This window comes from Varanus komodoensis, unplaced genomic scaffold (assembly GCF_004798865.1).
Source record: "Varanus komodoensis strain SLA01 unplaced genomic scaffold, ASM479886v1 scaffold39, whole genome shotgun sequence".
NCBI classification, from domain to species: Eukaryota; Metazoa; Chordata; class Lepidosauria; order Squamata; family Varanidae; genus Varanus; species Varanus komodoensis.
In genome coordinates, this window is record NW_025335922.1 from 573515 (window position 1) to 593436 (window position 19922).

General features: G+C 43.0%; 1 protein-coding gene across 2 annotated transcripts in view; it reads left to right on the forward strand.

Annotated features, from left to right (window-relative positions):
• The window catches only part of BAIAP2L2 (BAR/IMD domain containing adaptor protein 2 like 2), a 33950-nt gene that overhangs the window by 5320 nt on the left and 8708 nt on the right, over positions 1-19922 (forward strand). The window contains exons 3-12 of one of the 2 annotated variants that reach the window (XM_044441309.1): positions 144-230; positions 4771-4832; positions 6798-6869; positions 9907-10023; positions 11213-11359; positions 12821-12961; positions 14831-14969; positions 15693-15933; positions 17386-17457; positions 19678-19861. In XM_044441309.1, coding sequence (XP_044297244.1) covers positions 144-230; positions 4771-4832; positions 6798-6869; positions 9907-10023; positions 11213-11359; positions 12821-12961; positions 14831-14969; positions 15693-15933; positions 17386-17457; positions 19678-19861 — 1262 coding nt within the window. Of the gene's footprint in view, positions 1-143; positions 231-4668; positions 4833-6797; positions 6870-9906; positions 10024-11212; positions 11360-12820; positions 12962-14830; positions 14970-15692; positions 15934-17385; positions 17458-19677; positions 19862-19922 lie in introns of those variants that run through there. The other variant, XM_044441311.1, reaches the window with a different exon arrangement.

Sequence of the window (19922 nt, forward strand, 5' to 3'; positions counted from 1 at the left end):
AAAGCATTAAAGACAGTAGGGAATGGAAAGAAAAACAAAAGACCCATAATGGAGGAGAAGAAAGAGAAGGAATTATTCTCTTTATCCAGAGAAATACGCAGAGGAGGAATTATTCTAAGTTTCCTTTTGTTCTATTCTTGCAGCATTATCTGAGGCTGCTGATGTCTACTTTACAGAAATTCAGAAGATTGGAGAACAAGCCCTACAGAGCTCTACTTCACAAATATTGGGTAGGATCCTTTCTTCTATAGTTTACTATGACACTGGGGCTTGTTCCTGTTCCTGGCAGAGCCTCTATGCCCGTGATAATTATACAGCAAGCAAGATTTCGTAGCTGGCCGAAAAAGCAAAAAGAAACATAATTCTTTCATTTTTTTGACACAATGCTCAGCTTAGGTACAGTTTGACAACATGGTGTGAAGGATGAAATGCAAGTGCCATTTTCCCCTGCTTATAATTTGTACTACTGATTTGCTTCCAACCTACTGCACTCAGTATATGGCCCCATGACTTTTGTTTGGGGTTGTTTGGCATTGAAGTGCACTGCTAAGCATCTATTCTAATATAATAAACCTTATTGTAACAGGATATCTCTTGAAGAATCTCCTTGGATGGTAGAGCCAGAGGGTTGAACCTCTTTCAGCCCAAGGATCAAATTCAATTTTAGAATAGTTCTTGGCAGCCTCATTCCAATGATGGCAGGACTGGAAGCAAGCCTAGAATGGGGCCAAAATACCAACATCTTTATTTTACAGCTCGCATTGCTAGTGAAGAAGCCTTAGGAAAGGCATGTCAACCTTTTGAAACAGAGAAAAACCTGTGTGAAAGCCAGAAAACTATCAAACAATTGGCAGGAGCTGAGGCCAGGAGAAGGCACCATTTGCAAGTCAAGATCTGGCCTGTGGGCTGGATTCTTGCATCCCCAAGATACAGCTACTTGTGCTAGAAGCCTTGAGAATGGCCACACTGGCCTTAGGAGCCCTAGCACCTGGCTGACTGGGGGAAGAAGATTTACTGGTTGGCCACTTTGTAAACAGGATGCTGGACTTAAGGGATCCTTGCTCTGATCCAGCAGGACCCTTCTGTTCATTGCTGCCAATTCCTCCTTGGAGGAAAGAGGGAGCCCCAGCACATCCACTAGCCTGGTGAGAAGACCTGCATCTCCCTTATCCCAGATTTCAATATGGTATCAAACTAAACTTGTGTGGTCCTCTGAGTGCAGCCAGTGCTGCCAGGGGCAGGTCTGCCAGCTATTTATTCCCATCCCTATTAATGTAGCTCTTGTTTTTGTAGCTGATGGTATCATTCCGTTGTAATGTTGGCTCCAACACTTTGGCTTCGCTCTTTTTTAATTCATTAAATATATTTTATTATGAACATGTTGGGGTTTTCTTGTTTTGTTTGTTTTGATACGTGATACTGATTGTGAGCTGCTTTGGGCATGGCCTGGTGCAACATTTTCAATTAAATGGAATGCAATTAAGGGTTGAGAAGAAGGAAATGGGTCCACTGGAATCAGGCTTGCAAAGGGTATCCTGTCATTCTAACCAATGCTGCTTTACAAGCTAAAGTGTTTCTATAAAGGACCCGTTGCAGACCTTGGTCTGAAGGCTGTCCATGTACAACTTGCAAGTTTTCAGTGGCGCTGTGAAGGTTCACCTTTCAGGCTGCTTGCTATTTGTTTCAAATATGACACACAAGCCATTCTTTTATGCATATTTACCTGGATGTAGCCTCACTGAACACACAGTCCTACCTCTGACAAAACATATATAGGAGTGTGCTCTGAAAGTATCCTTGAGTTTTGTGTACATGTACCTTTGTGAGTATTGTTAATCTGATACAGAAGACAGAACCATTGAAAATATATATCCCTCTAGGCTAACTGTAGGCAGACTTCAAGATTGTAGCATCGGTTTAGTTTTTTTACTTGTACCTCAAGATCAACCAGCTGCTGCCTGTGCAAAGGACTTAGAATGAAAGAATGTGAGCCTGCAGATTTATTTGGAATACCAAAACCGAATGGAAAACTCAAAGCAGAAACTCAAAATGTGCCTTTAATGTCATATGTGGAAATATCTTGAAAAGCAATAGGACAACTTGAAGGGGATTTGTCCTTTTTGCTTAATTTATCCTTGATATTTTTCAGTTGGCATTCCAATTTCCAAAGTGGCTAGCAATCAAACTGGCATTCAGTTACCTTTGGTTAAACTTCTGAATCAGCTCTCAAAACTCTTTCATGCAGGCTGCAGCAATGAAATAATAAGGGAAGGACTTTGCTCCAGGAATAGATAACACTTTGCTTTCAGTCACATATCACCAGAAGTTAATGGTAATAATTCCTTTATTGTTCCTTTATTATTTATCATTTCTATGGTGATTTTCAAGGTGCAAAGTTCTTTGTGAATCTTTACCTGGCCATATACAGGCATACCTCAGAGATATTGTGGGTTCAGTTCCAGACCACCACAATAAAGCAAATATCACAATAAAGCAAGTCACATATTTTTTGGGTTTTCCAGTGCATATTGAAGTTATTTTTATAAAACATGTAGATACCTTGATTAAATATACTGTATAGCTAGAAATGTTAGCCAAAATCTGAGCCTTCGACAAGTTGTGATCTTTTTGCTAGTGGAGTGCCTTGCCTTGATACTGATGGCTGCTGACTGATCAGGGTGGTGGTTGCTAGAGGTTGAAGTGGCTGTGGCACTTTCTTAAAATAAGACAGCAATGAAGTTTGCTGTATCAATGGACTCCTCCTTTCATGAAAGATTTCTCTGTATCATGTGATGCTGTTTGATAGTATTTTACCCACAGTACCACTTCTTTCAGAATTGGAGTCAGTCCTCTCAAACCCTGCCTTTGCTTTATCAACTAAGTTTATATAATATTCTAAATGCTTTGTTGCCATTTCAACAATGTTCACAGCATCTTCACCAGGACTAGTTTCCATCTCAAGAAAGCACTTTCTTTGCTCATCCATAACAAGCAACTCCTTGTCTGATAAGGTTTTATCATGTGATTGCAGCCGTCTTATATGAGCGTGGTTTATGGCACCCCAAAACAATTGCAATATTAACGTCAAAGATCAGCAATCACAGATCACCATAACAAATATAATGCTGAAAAAGTTTGAAATATTGTGAGAATTACCAAAATGTGACCCAGACATGAAATGAGAAAATACTATTGGAAAAATGGTGCCAAAAGACTTGCTTGACACAGGCTTGCCACAAACCTTCAGTCAGTAAAAAAATTGCAAAGGGCAATAAAGCAAAGGGCAATAAAATAAGGCATGTCATTATGTTTTCTGATAGCATTCCTGAGAGTGAGATTAGACAGAGAAATTTCTAGATGACACTGTTAACCTGATGTGTGTATGTTTTGGTTTCACTGCAGTACTGATGCTGGATCTTTAGGCAAAGGGTTTTTCTTTTCCTGATTTCTGTGCTTTTGATTGCAATTCCTATAGGTGTGCTTTGTTATAGTGGAATAACTCAATCTCACTTGTGAAGGTGTTTTTTTAACCTGAATTTTTCCCACCTCAAAAACTTTGCAAAAGTGCTCTGAAAAACATTAAGCAAAACTGGAGGGTCAAAACATAATCAACATTAACCATAAACAACGAGGAATGGTGAGTGTGGAATAGTTTCTACATATAAAAGACTCGTGCAGAAAAGCCCAGAAATTAACTTTGTTCATGCTACACAGAGTATCATGGCTGAACTAGGCTTTGAATATAAGTGTCCTATCATACACATTAAAGATGGATCAAATTCTGACCTGTGTCAATTTTGCTTTTGTAAATTATTAACTCTTTTCTGCCCTATTTTCACCTTAATGTATGATTTAAAAAGCCTGCATGAAGAAATATATTTGCATTAGTTTTAACTGTAATTTTCAACAGAAAAATCACATATAAAATAGAAACTGAAAATTATACAGAAAATAGAAACAGAACATATCCACAGAAGAACTACAGAATTTTACTGTTAATAATGAAGAAATCAATATTGTGAAAGATTTCACATACCTGGGCTCAGTCATCAGTTCAAGATCACTGCAACCAAGAAATTTGAAAAAAAGACTGAAGCTTGGAAGGGCAGCAATGAAGGGACTGGAAAAGATCATCAGGCATAAGGATGTTTTACTGGAGACCAACTCAAGATCATCCAAACTGTTGTATTTTCAACCACAATCCATGGGTGTGTGAAAGCTGGACGGTGAAGAAAGCTGACAGGAATAAAAAAAAGGTTGCATTCAAACCATGGTGCTGGAGGTGCTTTTCAGATACTCTTGGACTGACAGAAAGACAAACCAGTGGGTCCTAGAAATGTAATTTCTTAATGTAATGGTTAGGCGAGTGGGGCTGGGGCTCAGGAAATCTGGGTTCTAGTTCCCATTGAGCCACTTTGAGCCAGTCACAAACTCTGAGTTCACAGGGTGGCTGTTGTGAGAATAAGACAGAGAGGAAAGGAGAATTATGAAGGCTGCTTTGAGTTCCTTGAAAGGAAGGGAAAAGGCTGGGAAATAAGTAACTGCTGGCCGTTGGCCATGCTGGCTAGGGCTGATGAGAATTATAGTTCTAACATCTGGAGGGGACTAGATTGAGAGCACTGCATTCCTGGTGGGCTGCCTACATTGCTGGTGGGCTGGATTCACCTTGGTGCCTTCCAAGTTGTGAGCAGTATTGCCTTACACAATGCATCATGAAATGTGCAAGACAAGGAACATTTCATTATGGTCATTCTTCTTTTTCCTTTGAAGGTGAAATTTTGATACAGATGTCTGGCACCCAAATGCACCTGAACCGCAACCTGGAAGTAGTGGTGAGTATCCTGGAGAGACAGGCACACATTAACAGGTTGCTGTGTCAGGAAATTTTTGGAGGAAGAACTGAGTCTCAGTGTTACACCAACTCTAACATGTTGTTTTGAGATCTTGCAAAATAATGGATAAGAAAGATTTTTTCCTTGTTTATGTTGTCCCAACTCACATTTGCAAGTGGGCATACATGCATGTGAATGAATCTGCTTCAGAGATTGGCTGTAGTTCTCTGTCATGTGTATGCCCAGTTAATAGGCCCCATCAATCCATGGTTTTGTCATGTCCCAAATGAAGTTTCCAGCGACAGTGACTCTGAGGAGGCATCAGAACCAGTTCCCAGTCCTTCTGAAGTGAGTCTCATGCTTTGGGCTCCATATCTTATCCTCCCAGCCTCCTGGAGCTGCCATTATCTTCAGTCTTTGAGGATGGACTCCTGCAGTGAAGAGAGATCCTGGTGATCAGTTCCAGATTGGCTTCCCCTTCTCCAGCCTTTATTCTCTAGGAGAGGCCAGTGCTTGTAGGGAACACCTTCAAGAATCGGAGGCAATACCGGAAGGGTTGGAGTTTTCAGGGAGGCTCTTCTGCTCTGACCAATTGCACTCAGACTCTGCTGCAATAACTTGTCAGTTCTCTGGTATCAGGGTCACTGCCAACGTTCTGAACCAGACCAAAGCTCCAGATGCGAGGCAGGTCCTTGGGTAACATCAAGTGTCCTTGTTTGAGCTGTTGTTCAGGACAACTGATGGATTTCTGCTGGATCCATACAAGTTTGTTATGAGAATGGACATGTGTGACCCTCCACCCATCTACCAGCTAACCTGTCAGTGTGAGGAGGAGGAGATAAGAAGCTTCCAGTTATAAACCTGACAGAGATTTGATGTGATCTCTGCTAGATGTCCAGGCTGAAGAACAAATAAATAAAAGTGCACAATACAGCATTTGGTGTATTGGGCCAAAAGAGCAACAAATCCAACTAGAAGCTTCTCATCGGTTCCCCATACATGCAAAGGAGATTGGAGGAGGGGGCATGTGAGTCTAAAGCTTGAGTGCCCTTTTCTGGTAGAAAGGCAGTGCTCAGATAAATAAGGCTCATGCATTCTCATGCCAAAACATTGCTTGCCATGACATCAGAGCTGCGTCTGTGTATTGTGTTCAAGATAGTTTTTGTCTGTACCTCCCAAGGAACACAGTATCACATATAGTGCCAGTGTGGTTTAAGAGAGTGGGACTGGGGCTCAAGAGAACTGGGTTCTAGTCCCTGCTCAGTCACAGAACTAACTGAGTGACACTGGGCCAGTTACAAACTCTCAGCTCAACCTACCTCAGAGGGTTGTCGTTGAGTGGAGCTGGAGAATTATGTAAGCTGTCCTGAGTTCTTTGAAAAGAAAAAAGGCAGGATATAAATATAATTAATTAATAATATAGCTTCACTGGTTGTTTTAGGTGACTTATACCTCATTAGCACCTGGACATGTCAAAATATGTCCTATCCTGCTGGGCTCCAGTCCTTCCTCCATTTCATGCCCAGTTAGTATCAAGGGAGGCTGATGGCTCTGACATCAGTGGGGTGGCGCATCCACTCTGGGTTTCTACCTGAACTTTTAAAAAGTTATCCATGCTGCCGATCTTATTCTGTGGATAGGATTTGGCACCTATTTTGAGGAAGTTGTTGTTAGATGCTGTCAAATCATCTCCAAGGTATAGTGACCCCATGAATAAATAGCCTGATTCAGAATGTCTTGTCCTTGACAGCCTTGCTCAGCTCTTGTAAATTCAGGACTGTAGCTTCTCCTATAGAATTGATTGATCTTATATTTGGTCTTCCTCTTCTTGAGGATAGCTCCTTTAAAATTCAGACTAAAACCCTGGGCAAATACACAGCCCTACTCACACTGGAGCCACCAGCCTCAGCGAGTTACTGTCCTTTTGGCGAAGTGATTTAAAACAGCTTCCTCTTTTTGCCCCAGGCACAGACCCTCCATGTGGACTTGCTGCAGCATATGGAGAAAAACACCAAGCTGGATGTGCAGTTCATTAACGTGAGTGCCAGCCTGTTTCCTCTCATCCTCCCCCTGAAGTTCTGCTGCTGGTCCCTGGCTGTGGCTCCTGAAAAGTCACCAGCCTGCACATATATGCTCTCCTCCCCAGTCTGGCGACTTACAAATGTTTTGGACTACAACTCCCATCAGTCTCAGCCATCATGGGAGTTGTAACCAAAAACATCTGAAGAGAACCATGTGGGGAAGGCTGATATATGTCCATGGAGCCAGTATGGCCATGCTGTGCAAATAAGGTGTTGTGCTGGATCATGCACACACACACATCTGCACACACACACTGCCTAGTGCTCATGGCTAGTAAGTGTATGGATAGCGGTGCCTAGAGCAGGGTGTGCTGCCATGAAGGCAGTGGCTGCTACTTAGGCATTTCTGTGCAGAGCTGGATTACTCCTGAACCACAAGGGGGCTGCAGGCTTTCCCAGATCCCTAGCCCAGAAGGACCATTTCAGATTTTTGTGAGGGTGGAGTAAAATTGATTTCTGTAGGGAAAAAAAATACAGAAAGTATTAGAGGACAATCTTATGCCTTTTTAGACAGGAAAATGCCCTATAGCTCTCCTGCTGGCTGAGAAGCATAAGATTTTTTTCCCTGTCTAAATACAGGTATCTCAGCTCACGAATGCCTCAGTTCACGACCAAATCGGGTCACAAACAAAAATTTCATGAAAATTTTGACTCAGGTCACGAACTCCACATTGGGTAGTGACCGCGATCATGGCCATCTCCCATTTCATTTAACAGTGCACATAGGGGCCATGCTTGGACAGGAGTAGTTGCATCAGGCAATGATGTCACAAGCCGTAACTCATTAGCCACGACTCGTCCGAGCTTTTGCATGGCCTGTCAGTGTGCTGCCAAGGATATATATATATTTTGCTTGGACTGGCTGTGAGTTGTTTTTCCTAAACTAAAACTTCAGTTTTTAGGTTTGATTGCAGTGTTGGAACTTTGCGATAAATAAGTAGGTTTTGGGTTGCAGTTTGGGCACTCGGTCTCTAAAAGGTTCGGCATCACTGGTATATAGGATGCATACTTAAGCCATGTTCATAATGTTAAACTGCAATAAAGCAGTGTACTTTTAATAGCATTTGCTTTGGATTTCATAATTATAGCAATGTTATCAGGGCAGGACACACAGTCACATACTTTCTTTCCAAAAAAAAAAAAAAAAGACTCACACCTTCTTTAAGCCATACATATAGCCAGGGCTTTTTTTTTGTCATGGAATGCACTGGAACAGCGTTCTGGCACCTTTTTTTGACGGATTTTTCCAAGTGATTGTGAATCGCCCTGTTGGGCGTAGCAGATCTGCAGCAAAAATCATTAACATAGTGCCTGCGGGCTGCTTGTGTGTCGGCGCTGATTGTCGGCGCTGATTGTGAGGGCGCTGCTTGGCTTGGGACGCTGCTTGGCTCAGTAAGCTGAGTGCTTACTGCCGGCAGCGACCACTGTGTAAAAGAGTGACCCCAAGATGTGCGTTCCAGCACCTTTTTTTTTTTTTTTTACAAAAAAAGCGCTGCATATAGCATTTAGTTCCACTGAACTATTTAGCATGTTACTAAGCATGTGGAATTGGTGAACTGGGCAGAAATGCAGGAATCAGTTGCCTGTGGTCTGCAAAAGGGAAACAATGACATGCCCTGCTTTGTACTTCCTAAGTGGCACTGTTAATAGCTGTGAGGAAAAACTGGGGCAGAGGCAGCCTGTTGCTCTTCAGGCTGAAAAATTCTGTATTTGGCCCAGTTCATACTTCCAGGTGCATTAGTTGAATCTCCTTTTTTACTGTCATACTGTCTCATGGTGGAATGTGTGAATTTTGCTCCTTCGAATAGCACTGTTGGAGATGACGTCAGCTTATTATAAACTACCTCTCTGTGTAATTTGATTTGCGATGACTTGCTCATGCATCCCATTTGGCAAGGCATCCTTCTGGATAGTAATTGTGCAACTTTAAGCCAACCCTCACCCCAGGGTATTTTCAGCCTTAGGCCTAGGCAGTGGTGCTGGGCAGACTGGATACATGAGGTGTAATACAAATGTAGTGGCAGCGACAGTACTGATACTAATGATATGCCCCTGATACTGGATCAAACCATTGGTCCAGCTCTAGCCAGTGGCAGTGGCAAATCCTGAAGTGCTCCTCATGACAATCCCCAGAGCCCAAAAATTCAGGCAACCATGTTGAGCTATAGAGCGAGCTCAGGTCAAGCAGTTTTATCTCCGTCAGGAAGGAGGTGTTTTTGAAAGTGAATGCCTCTTCATTGCCTCCTCAGGACAAAGTCACTCTGGAATACTTTCCAGCCCATCAGGGAGCACTTTCAGTGGTAGACTGTTGGTGAGAAAATTCTTTTTGAGGAGAGTGGCAACTACATGAGTGTCCCTGCTAATCAGAAGTGTCTGTACTGTGTCCTTACAAGCCCCCACTCTGCTACCCTACTGGCTTTAGCCCATCTCTGGCTAGAAACAGCTTTCCAGGGTGTCTGGCAGGTTTTTCTATGACCTGTGAGCCAACTGTTTAAATATGAATGCTGAGGTTTGAACTTGGAAGGAGCCTTTTGCAGCTAAAGCATGGAGCAACTTTCTCTGATTCCAGAATCCAGTGAACCTTCTCCTAGCTAAGTGCATCCGCTTTGGGAAATATCATTCATCTGGTTCCACACCATAAATCTAAACCCATGGTGAAAAGTGATTTATGAGACTGCCATGGATTCATATTGACATGGTGCCCATGAGATAATTTGTGATATGTAGTACTCTTTTTTATCCCTATATCTTAATTTTTTAACAACAGCTTTAGTTTAAAAATATTTTTTTAACTGTTCTGCAGCTTGGTGCTTTCTGCTGCAACATAAAAAACCCAAATTCTTTAAAAAAAGACTTGCTCCTTGTTTTCAACTCTTTTATTTTTTGCTTGTTATAAACTGAAAAATGATTGGGTAGAAAATGGGTATTCTTCTTTTCAGCAAGGAGTTCAGACTGTTGTCACTTTGCTATTGCTTTCATGTGACCACTGTTAGGACAGTCGCCAGCGATACGAAAGGGAATACCAGCGCAGAGCTACCGTCGTAGAGAAATGCATGTCTGATCTGTGGAGAATGGAAAGAACTCGAGACCGAAACATCCAGCAGATGAAGGTAGAGAATGAGATGGAAGCTAAAGAAAATTCAAATCTGAGTAGAGTGAAGGTCTGCAACCCTTTTGGACCTGTGCGCACATTTGGGAGTTTGAAAAATTGCTGTCTTTACCACAGAATGGCTCCCATGGAAGCTGTGGCTAGCCACAGAATGGTGCTGTGGGGGCCCAGCTAGGCAACAGTGAGCTAAAGAGAAATGGAGGAGATAAATAGTGAAGCTGCGATAGACAGGGAAATGGCAGAGCTAAAAGGACTGGGGAGAGAGAGAACGAGGCTAGAGGCTAGGAGTGGGGAGAAACTGCAAGCTATTGAGAGGGGAAGAGAAACTGTGAAGCTGGAGGCTGGGAAGAAGAGAAAAACAGTTAGACAAAAGGGCAGAGAAAGAAGTCTAGTGGCTCGAGGGCAGGGAAAACGGCAAAGAAGAAGAAATGAGAGAAACTACAAGGCTAGAGGCTAGAAAGGAAGAGAGAGAACACATTTTTCTAAAGTTTTTCTTGACACTTTTTTTAAAATGGTGAAGGAGGAGAGGGCCTTGTAAATGCTTTTGGAGGTCCTTATGGGTGCCATGCTGTGTTTGGGGGGCCTGTGGGTGTCAAGCTGTGGCAAATGGTATGTTTAGAAAAGGCAGTGTGGGGTAATACTTACAGTGGTGCAACTAGGTAATTTTGATGGCTCACCTTACCTCATTAGATGATTCTGAGTACTTGAGTGTTACTCTGAATCCTGGCTGCAGAGGGAAGTGATCATCTGTTTAGACTGTTGCCTTGCCAGACCAATTTTGAAACAACTACAAGGGCATTTTTCTCTGTATTGCACACTGGAAATAGAGCTAGATACCTGTCTGCAAGCACAGCCAACTGTAAAATAACAACAACAACACCATTATTATTGTTATTATATAATAATCGATAATAATAATAATAATAAACACGCCACACAGAAAGGACATGGGCATCCCAGAGAACAGTGAGATGTCTCTAGGCAGCCTTCCCCAGCCTGATGCCCTCCACATGTGTTGCACCGCCACTCCCATTATTCTCAGCCATCTTTCCAATACTGGGAATGACAGGAGTTGCAGACCATCACATCTGGGGGCACCGCAAGTTGAGGGAGGCTGCCGTAAGACAATTTCCTTTCCATTGTGCCGGCTTGCACCCATCCTTCCTTCCTCTCCTTCCTCTGAACCCCAGGAGAACCTGAGGCACTTGCATGCGGAGATGCACGCCTTTGTCACTGAGAGCCAGGAGGCAGCTGAACTGGAAGAGAAACGTCGTTATCGCTTCCTAGCTGAGAAGCACCAGCTACTCTCCAGCACTTTCTTGCAGTTCTATACCAGGGTGAGGAGAAGCAGATACCCAGATTTGGTGGCAGTGGCTCTTTCCTTTAACAGTAAGGGACCATACTGGTTCAGTAATGCAGGAGAAACCGTGGTTCCCTGGCAACGTTCACAGGCTAGGTATGTTCATGGCCATGCTGGATCAAATCATGGGGTCAAGACAGATTGCAGTAACTCCTGCGAAGTCCTGAGCATCCAACTTTCACATTTAAATATTGCTATTTCTCACTCTCATGAAACCAGGTAAGACATAGAAATATTCCCTTTCCTTCCTTTTTTCTTTCTTTTTGCTAAAAGTTTAGAAATGGAGGATTTGTATTTCTGTGGTCTAATCATGAGAATTTTCTTTTTAACTCATCCATCAGCATACATTGGGCTAGCATGTTGAGTCTGGAAAGGTGTGAGCCTGTAGCCAGGTGGGTAACCCCATGTAGAAGTGGAGCAGAGGGTTGGATTCAATGGCTATATAGACCCCTTCCAGCTGTACCACTGTTCTTCTCTACGTCTAGCAGTTCCTTTTCGTGATAGCCAGTGCTAGCTTCCCTTTCTTACAGGCCGCTTTCTCACCAACCATCTTTGCTTGCCTTGGCTCATGTAACCAAATGTCCAGTTATAGATGTCCAGTTTGCACAGTAATTTCCAAGTGCATAACATCTTCCAAATTTATTATTTTGGGCTTCCACTTAAGATCTTTTTTTAAAAGGGATTTCTAACGCTCTTAAATATTGTGCCTGGTGGGCATTTTACACCTTTACTCAGGAGACAGAATGAAGTGGAACCTCTTGTGTTAGGGGCTTCTGATGCGGAGGTGAGGACCCAGTGTCTAACTGTGGCTTTCCTGGAGTCTTTCAGGGGCCACATCCCCTTTCCCCCCACTGCCAGTCATTTGGTGGTTCTTGCTCATGTTTATCCCATTCTAAAAGACTGAAATGCCTTTATTAAGGCTTTGCTATGGCAGCAAGAACGTCAAGATAAAATGTGCTGCTTTTTCTGGCCCCATTCCTTTGGCCATGCTGCCCGTGCCTTCAGCCCTTCCTCCGCTGAAAGGTGGCCCCCATGAGCTTCTCCAAAACTGAAGGTAGCTCTCATGCTAGGAGAGGTTCCCTGCTCCTGTCCTGAAAAGTAGTGGAGGGGAGGGAGTTTCCTTAATGCACGGTGCCCTGCTGAAAGCCATGATGGCTTATATCTCTTGGTTTAGGAATGTGTATGTTTTTGAATTATTGCATGAACATTTATGTAATACATATATATATATATATTCATTCATTCATTCATTCTACCTTTCTTCCATGGTGGAACTCAAAGTGGCTACATGGGATTCATAGGTGGTCTCCCCTCCAAGATCTGACCAGACCCAAACTTGTTTAGCTTCAAGATCTGACCAGGCTGCTTCATGTGCGTGTAGACACATCATTGCACTTCCACACTCTATCATTCTTCTTTTAAAATTATTTCTGCTCAGGCCCAGACCATCATTCAGACCAACGCACCATTGTGGAAGGAGCAGTTGGAGGCCACCCGCAATCCTGCCCAGAATTTCCTTAGCTCCTCCCACAGCCAGGGCCACCCAGCGGGCCACCTGACTCCTACTCACTTGGAGATGGTAAGGGAAAGGAAAGCAGCCAGCTGGGGGGGAAGTTCTCTGGAAATGTCTGACCTCTGGGGGAGAATTTTCAAGGACAGGAGACGAAGCTTTTGCGATCCAGCAGTAAAGTGGCACATATACATTGCTAAAAGAGGGGGAAAGAGAGTGCAGATTCACTTAAATATTTGCATGTGTTATCACTACAATTTAAATATGAGTATAGCGTAGCCACAGGGAAAGACTGATGAAGGTATTTTGGTGCCCACTTAGTCTTCTCTCTTGGTGTTGACCACTGATGAGCAGCTTTCCTGGCTCTCCCTTATCTTTAAAGTGGATATTCGCAGTCCTCCCATTAAAGGACTGTAAAGTAGGACACATGGTGACCTTATGGCTAGTCGATCAATCTCAGAAAGAACACGCAAGAGCTGGAAAAGCTACAAAAATGCCTAGCCAAAATGGACAAGGAAAGTTTGTTATTGACGAAAGAAGACCAAGAAGGGAACTTGACAAAGATTTATAAAATTATGCATGACGTGGGAAAAAGTTTTGCTAATGAGAATGTTTCCTTCCCCACCGTGGGGACCTGGCACCTGTGAACCCCTGAGCGGCTGGCACAAGGCCAACTCTAGGGGTGCCAAAACTGGTACCAGTTGCCCCCACTGAGAGTGAAACAAACTCAGTCTCCTTAGTTCCCAGACATCCTTGGCCTTTGGGAATGATTGGCCAAGGATCCCACTGGGGTCTTGTGGATAAAGCTTCTTTGCCACCCTTTCGGGTGGGTCCTTAGGGGAACACAGCTAGGTTACAGATGTGGCCTGGCATATTTTGTGCAACTTGCTTGTTAAGTTAGCATTAGTGTGACCAATAAATCGGGGTGCCCCTTTCTGAGTCTTCTTCCTTTCACCCCCAAAGCATACAGTCTGGGTTTTGATGAAATCAGGGTAAAAAAATCATTTATTAGGGATTTAAGGACAAATACAAAATGGGGGAAAAAATTGGTCCAATACAGAGCACAAAACAGCAAGCGGTTTAAAGTGACAATTCAGTGGCAATGGCAAACAAAATAGAAAATACAGTCTAGCTAGCATAGCACTGTTCAAAGTGCCTATCTGGTTCTCTGAAGACCCCTGCAACTGATTACAAAAGGGAGGTTTCTTTCTCTGGGACTTGGTTGTGGTGGTCGGGGGCAACATCTAGCGCTCATTAAAAAAAAAAAAAAAAAGGCCCAAGACCTTGTAACCCTAACCCTTGTAGAATGAGGGGCACAGAACAAATTTTTTCAGTATCATTCTAGCCAAGTGCTTTATGAGAAGCAACCAACTCCTGCCTTTCAGTGTGTGACACTACATTTCCTTGCTAACATGACTTGGTTCACTATCAGTCACAGCTGTGACTTCATACCTGTTTCCCAGAGAAAGAACCTGACCGACGTTGTGGGTAAAGTTAAGTTAAAGGTTGAGGTTGTAGTGAGGAGACTTTAACCTCATTCCTGTCCCCAGTGATCTGCACAGGCAAATGCTTATTAAAGGTTATGTGAATGGGTACTTGCATGAATGTGCAGGTGTCTTTGCTTCCCCTGCCTGTCCCCTTGTGTGGTGGGCTTACTTGGGAACTAGTGCATCTTGCCACCACAAAATGGTCGGCCACCCCTGTTCTAAGACTTCCATGACTATAAACATGGTTGGGTGTGTTGGTCCTTCCATCTTGTCACTACCTGATAGCTAACTTTGAAGAAGTGTGGTAAATTCCAGTGTACAGGAAATAGAGGATAATCCCTGGCCTAGACTGTGACAGAATGATAGTAAAGTGTATTCAGGAGGCCTGTGGATTGCTATGAAGGATAATTTCCATGGTCTGCTAATTCTTGCTTTCATTGATTTGTTGCAGCCTCAGAGACCTTTAGGTGACTTCAGCTCAGTGACAGCAGCACGTAGCTCCAGCCCCTTCGTTCAGGGTGCATCAGAAATCTTTCCCTCCCTTCATCCTGATCCAAGGAGAAGAGGCTTACCAAGGACTCCATCTGTTGGTGAGATCATTCAGGAGAGGGACGAATTGCAGGCCAATGGTATATTTCTTGTAGCAGTAGATAATCATCTCCACTTAGTCACATTTTCCTGAGACAGCTTGGGGTTCCTGTTATAAATGTAGGTGGTAAAGGCCTCTCATCTTCATTCCAGGTAGTGATGAAGCTTGGGCCCAGGTGAACATGGAGTCTGAGTACGGGAGACCCAGCAGTGTAGTGAAGTAGTTATAAGTGCTGAATTAGGACCAGGTTCAAATCCCCACTCCACCATGAAATTATTTTCGACCAATGGCTATCTCTCAGCCTAATCTATCTCAGTGTGTTGCAATGAGGATAAAATGGGGAGAAGGGAGAATCATATGAGCTGCCTTGATCTCCTGGGGGTGGGGGTAGGATATAGAAGTAATAGATCTGACTATTGATTCTACTTACAGGGGTCCTTCCAACAATATGTAAGCAGGTATCTGCTCTCACAACACAACCTTCCCTTGCTCTGACCTTCCAAAATCGTACCTAACTCTGGTTAGATTTGTGTGTGGGAATGGGAATCACTTTTGCAACATGTTCTGCTCTCCTAGAGGATGGACAACAAGTGATAGAATCCACAGAGAGAGTATTGAAGGCAACACATCTGTGAGATTTGTCCCACTTCTCCAGCAGAGCTGGGATTCTCCACCCATGGCACAATGGTGAGGCCAAGAACTTCCCTCTCTCCATATCTTGCAGGCTCCCTCTCCACTGGCCAACGTTCTCGCTCCAGCTCATTTGGAGAACAGGCAGCTGGAAGAGCAGAAGCAGAGGGCAAAGCAGAGAAAAGCAACAGTACATTGAAGGTCCAGGCCATTGCATCCCATGCTGCTGGCTCCAACCAGACCCTTCTGCAATTCAGCCTCGGAGACATAGTCACTGTACTGATACCAGAATCACAGAACGGTTGGCTGTATGGGAAGCTGGATGGTACATCCATGTAAGTCTGTTCAGACCTATATTTGGGCTGTATAAGGGAATGGTCAAGGCCATGTGAGGTCTCACAGTCACAGGTGGTTTTCTCCTGATTTAGACTTGTTTTTGCCTGCTCTAGTTTAGTGATGTAGTTGGCTCCATAAAAGCCACCCCATGAACCAGATTTAATCCTACTTTAGTCCAGTCTAGGGAGGCAAAGGAAACATCTAGACTTGCTCTGCTAAACATCTGAATTTAGGAGTTTTCTGGAAGCAGTGCTGAACCTTGTTACGTTTCAATCAAGTTCATACAGTCCTTTTTAAAGGAGATGCGAAACCAAGGTCTCTGTTAATGCAATGATGCTTCTCAAGTTAAAACATGATGGCTGCTTGCTCAGTTGGGCAACTATATTCAGAAACACAACACAGCTCCTCCCAACATAGGAAGCTGCCTTATAGTAGACAGACTGTAGGTCTGTCTAGCTCAGTACTGTTGACACTGACTGGCAGCAGCATTCCAGAGTTGCAGGCAAGGTTCCTTCCTAGACCCTACTTGAAGATGCCAGGGACTGAATCTGGGACCTTCTGCATGCAAAGCAGCTCCTGTGCCACTGAGTTATGGCTCTCACAATATCATTTATCATTTTGTTTTAAGCACAAGGTGCTTAATATTTAAAGGGGGAGCAAAGATCATGGAATTTCAATAAAATCCAATAAATAGCAACACAGTCAAGCATTGTAAGCTTTTGAACCAATGCTTGATACATGAAATTTAAAGAGTTATCAGCCCACAATAAGAGGTTGGATGCAGTATTATTTTTTAAAATACAGCCATTCATCCAATAAGCCATTTCTAGCAGTTTTCAGGAGACTGTAAAGCTAGTTGGTCAGTTGCCCATTTGATACCATTCAAGAGACCCAAAACACTTGCATTACAACATGGAATAATATTTTTGCTGGGAAACACATTTTCCCCTCAGCTACTGTCAAAATTAAACATAAACTCAGAGAGAACAGGGAATTCTGAGAGAAATAGCAGGTGGCATCAGTGACAGGGTTCAGACAACACAATAACCTACACTCAGGAGTGTAGAGTGTGGGTTGTTATTGAGCCGTAGGATGTTGTTGAGATATGGCTAGTATTGTCTGCACTCAGCTGTATTTAACACACCATGGTTTGTAAGCCATGAACAATCCATGAAGAGCAGCAATGTTGTGTTGAGAACTGTGGCTTGTTCACCATGGTTTGTTATCTTTGCTGGGTTCAGAGACAACATGATAATCCATGGGTTAGCAAAAATCCATGACACCCTTTTTCAACCCTTGAATGTGTTATGTTGTCTGAACACAGTCAACATCTCTGTTAATAAAAAGAGTGCCTGGGTTGCATTCCTGTTGGTCATGGCTCTAGTGCACTATTAGTTTGGCAACTGAGTTCCTAAGTGAAGGGTGTTGTTTCCATGTGCCTTTTGTTTTAGGAGTGGCTGGTTTCCTGAAGCTTTTGTGAAGCCATTAGAGACAGCGCAAGACCCTGTGGAGACAGTCCCCAGGTATTATGAACCTGAGTTTTATCAGTGGTGAAGTCTGTCTGTGCTTGTCCTTATTCTAAAGGGAGGGCTTGTCTGATGTCAATGCTGGCCCATCATTCGGGCCAATGGGGCACTTCTGAACATTATTGTGTAAGCAATTAACCTCAGTAGTCCCTGATACTGTTGCAGGCAAACGTGCAGCTTAGGCTAGGTCTGCAAGAGAGGTACAAGACAGTGCTTAAATAAGCAAAAGCATAAAGGTCAAGACTGTGCAATTCAAGGGAGCAGGATTACAGGTTGTGTGTGCACAGCTGGGACGTGGGAAAGGCTGATACAGTGTCTTAGAACTCAAAGACCACGCCTAGTCAAATGTGCAGTTCCACTTGGGTGTTTTTAATTTGCTGTAGTCCTCCTGTGTTTTTACCTGCCCTGCTACTGTCGTTTGTTCTTATTGCAGAAGATCTGTTAAGGACAAAAAGATGGAATAGTTGCATGATGCATTCAGATGGTTAGGGCTAGGCTCCTTCTGTCTGGAAGCACCCTGAGAATCTAACTGGCTAATATATGTAATAAGAAGGGAAAAAACAGCTTAAAGAAGGGAAGGGGGAATCTTGAGTGGACATAGGGGGAAAGGAAGGAATTCTCTGTGGTGGCGCCCAACCTATGGAATTCACTCCCCAAAGAGGTCCACCTGGCACCGTCGTTACTGGTTTTTCGGCGCCAGGTAAAGACCTTTTTATTTAAACATCATTTTAATTGTTAAAACATATGATCTGGCCAGGACAACGTCTTCTTCCTTCTCTTTTCTCCTCCTATATTTTTATTTACTTATTTTATACTGATAATTTTAATTTTATATTTATAACTCAGTGTATTTTTTGTATTTTTGTATTTAATGGTAATTTATTATGTTCTATTGTATTTCAATGTATTTTATTGTGTTGTAAGCCGCCCCGAGGTTTCGGCAAGGGGCGGCATAGAAATGTTATAATAATAATAATAATAATAATAATAATAATAAATGTTTTTCCTGTCCACTTCTTCTCTGCTCCAAATGTGTTCTACTAAGCTTTTTTCCCTCCCTGTGGAGCTTTAGACATGTATTTTCAAGGATAAATATATATTTCAAATCTTACTGTTGAAGAGGCTATGGTATATATATGTGAATTGCAGCTGAGAAGTAACAGGTAAGGAAGCATTAAGCAGTCTCTACCACATGGTATTTCTCTGTTCAGAACTGTCCCTTTCAAATCTTCTTTTTGCTAGGTTTTTGTTAAAGCCCAGCCAAAATCATTGTGTGTGCTTGGCTGATGTTTGTGACAGGAATACAGGTTTCTATCATGCATAAGGATAGCCCAACAACTCTTTTTGAAACAGAAAGAACTAATTTGGTAAAGCGTGATTTGAAATGGAGAAACAGCAGATAAGGAATTAATGCTTCATTATTCTTCTGCCCGATTCCAAATTGCCCCTACCCCTAGCAGGTTTCTGGACATGTCTAGTGGAGTGGAGCAATTTGGGAAAGAAAAAGGCTTCACACATCCTTTTCCTGCTTGCTTCTTCTCTGTTTCCATTTGCCCCCTTCTAAAATAGTTTCCCAAATTTCTAAAGGGCCACTGAGTTTCTATTAAACACCTTTGCTTGTCACATATAGTTTGTAGAACTTTTCTTTATACGACATTTATCATGGTGTATCACTCCTTATTCATGGTTGCTTATGGGTTCCTTAGACAACAGAATGACTGTCCAATTTCACTTCTTTGTTTAACAAGCATTTTCCATAAGGTTTCTTTTAGAGCAGGGAAAATGTGATATTGAATTGTGAAACAGAAAGAAAGTGCAATTTCTCTTGTGTATTTGCACTATTCTGCTATACCACCGAAGTGTCACCGAGAGGTTCTGTAGTGGAAAAGCAGGGAAAGAAATGCTCCTCATGTACTGCTGGGAACTCAATTTTACAATGAAACCAAAAGTACATAAAACTGATCTACAGCCTCATGTAGTAAAGTTCTTAGACCGTCAGAAGAGGACTGAAGACACCGCCGGTTCAAATGTTCATTCAACTCACTGGATGACATTGGGATAGCCCTACCTCACACTTTTACTGAGGAAGAGTTGAGGGGAAGAAATCATAGATACCTCCTTCACACAGCAGGAGCTTTAAAGCTCAAAAGCAAATGAAATGAGCACACCTGCCTCTTTCCCCATCAAGTGCTCATCCTTTGTTTTTCCTTTTTAAAGAGCGTTTCCTCTGCGGAGCAGTCACAGCATAGAAGAACACTTGAATCGGCCCAGTGCCCCATCTGCAGGTGATTACAGGACCAACCCTAGCAGAAGTCAGTCGCCAAATCCTTCTCTTGCTCTGCTGGGGGCAGGCAGCCGTCGCAGTAGTACAGCCAGTGCTGCAGGCAGCACAGACGCCAAGGTAATGATCTTTTTCATGAGCTTTTAAGTGTTTGGGACAGCCTCGGCAGACAACAGCCTTC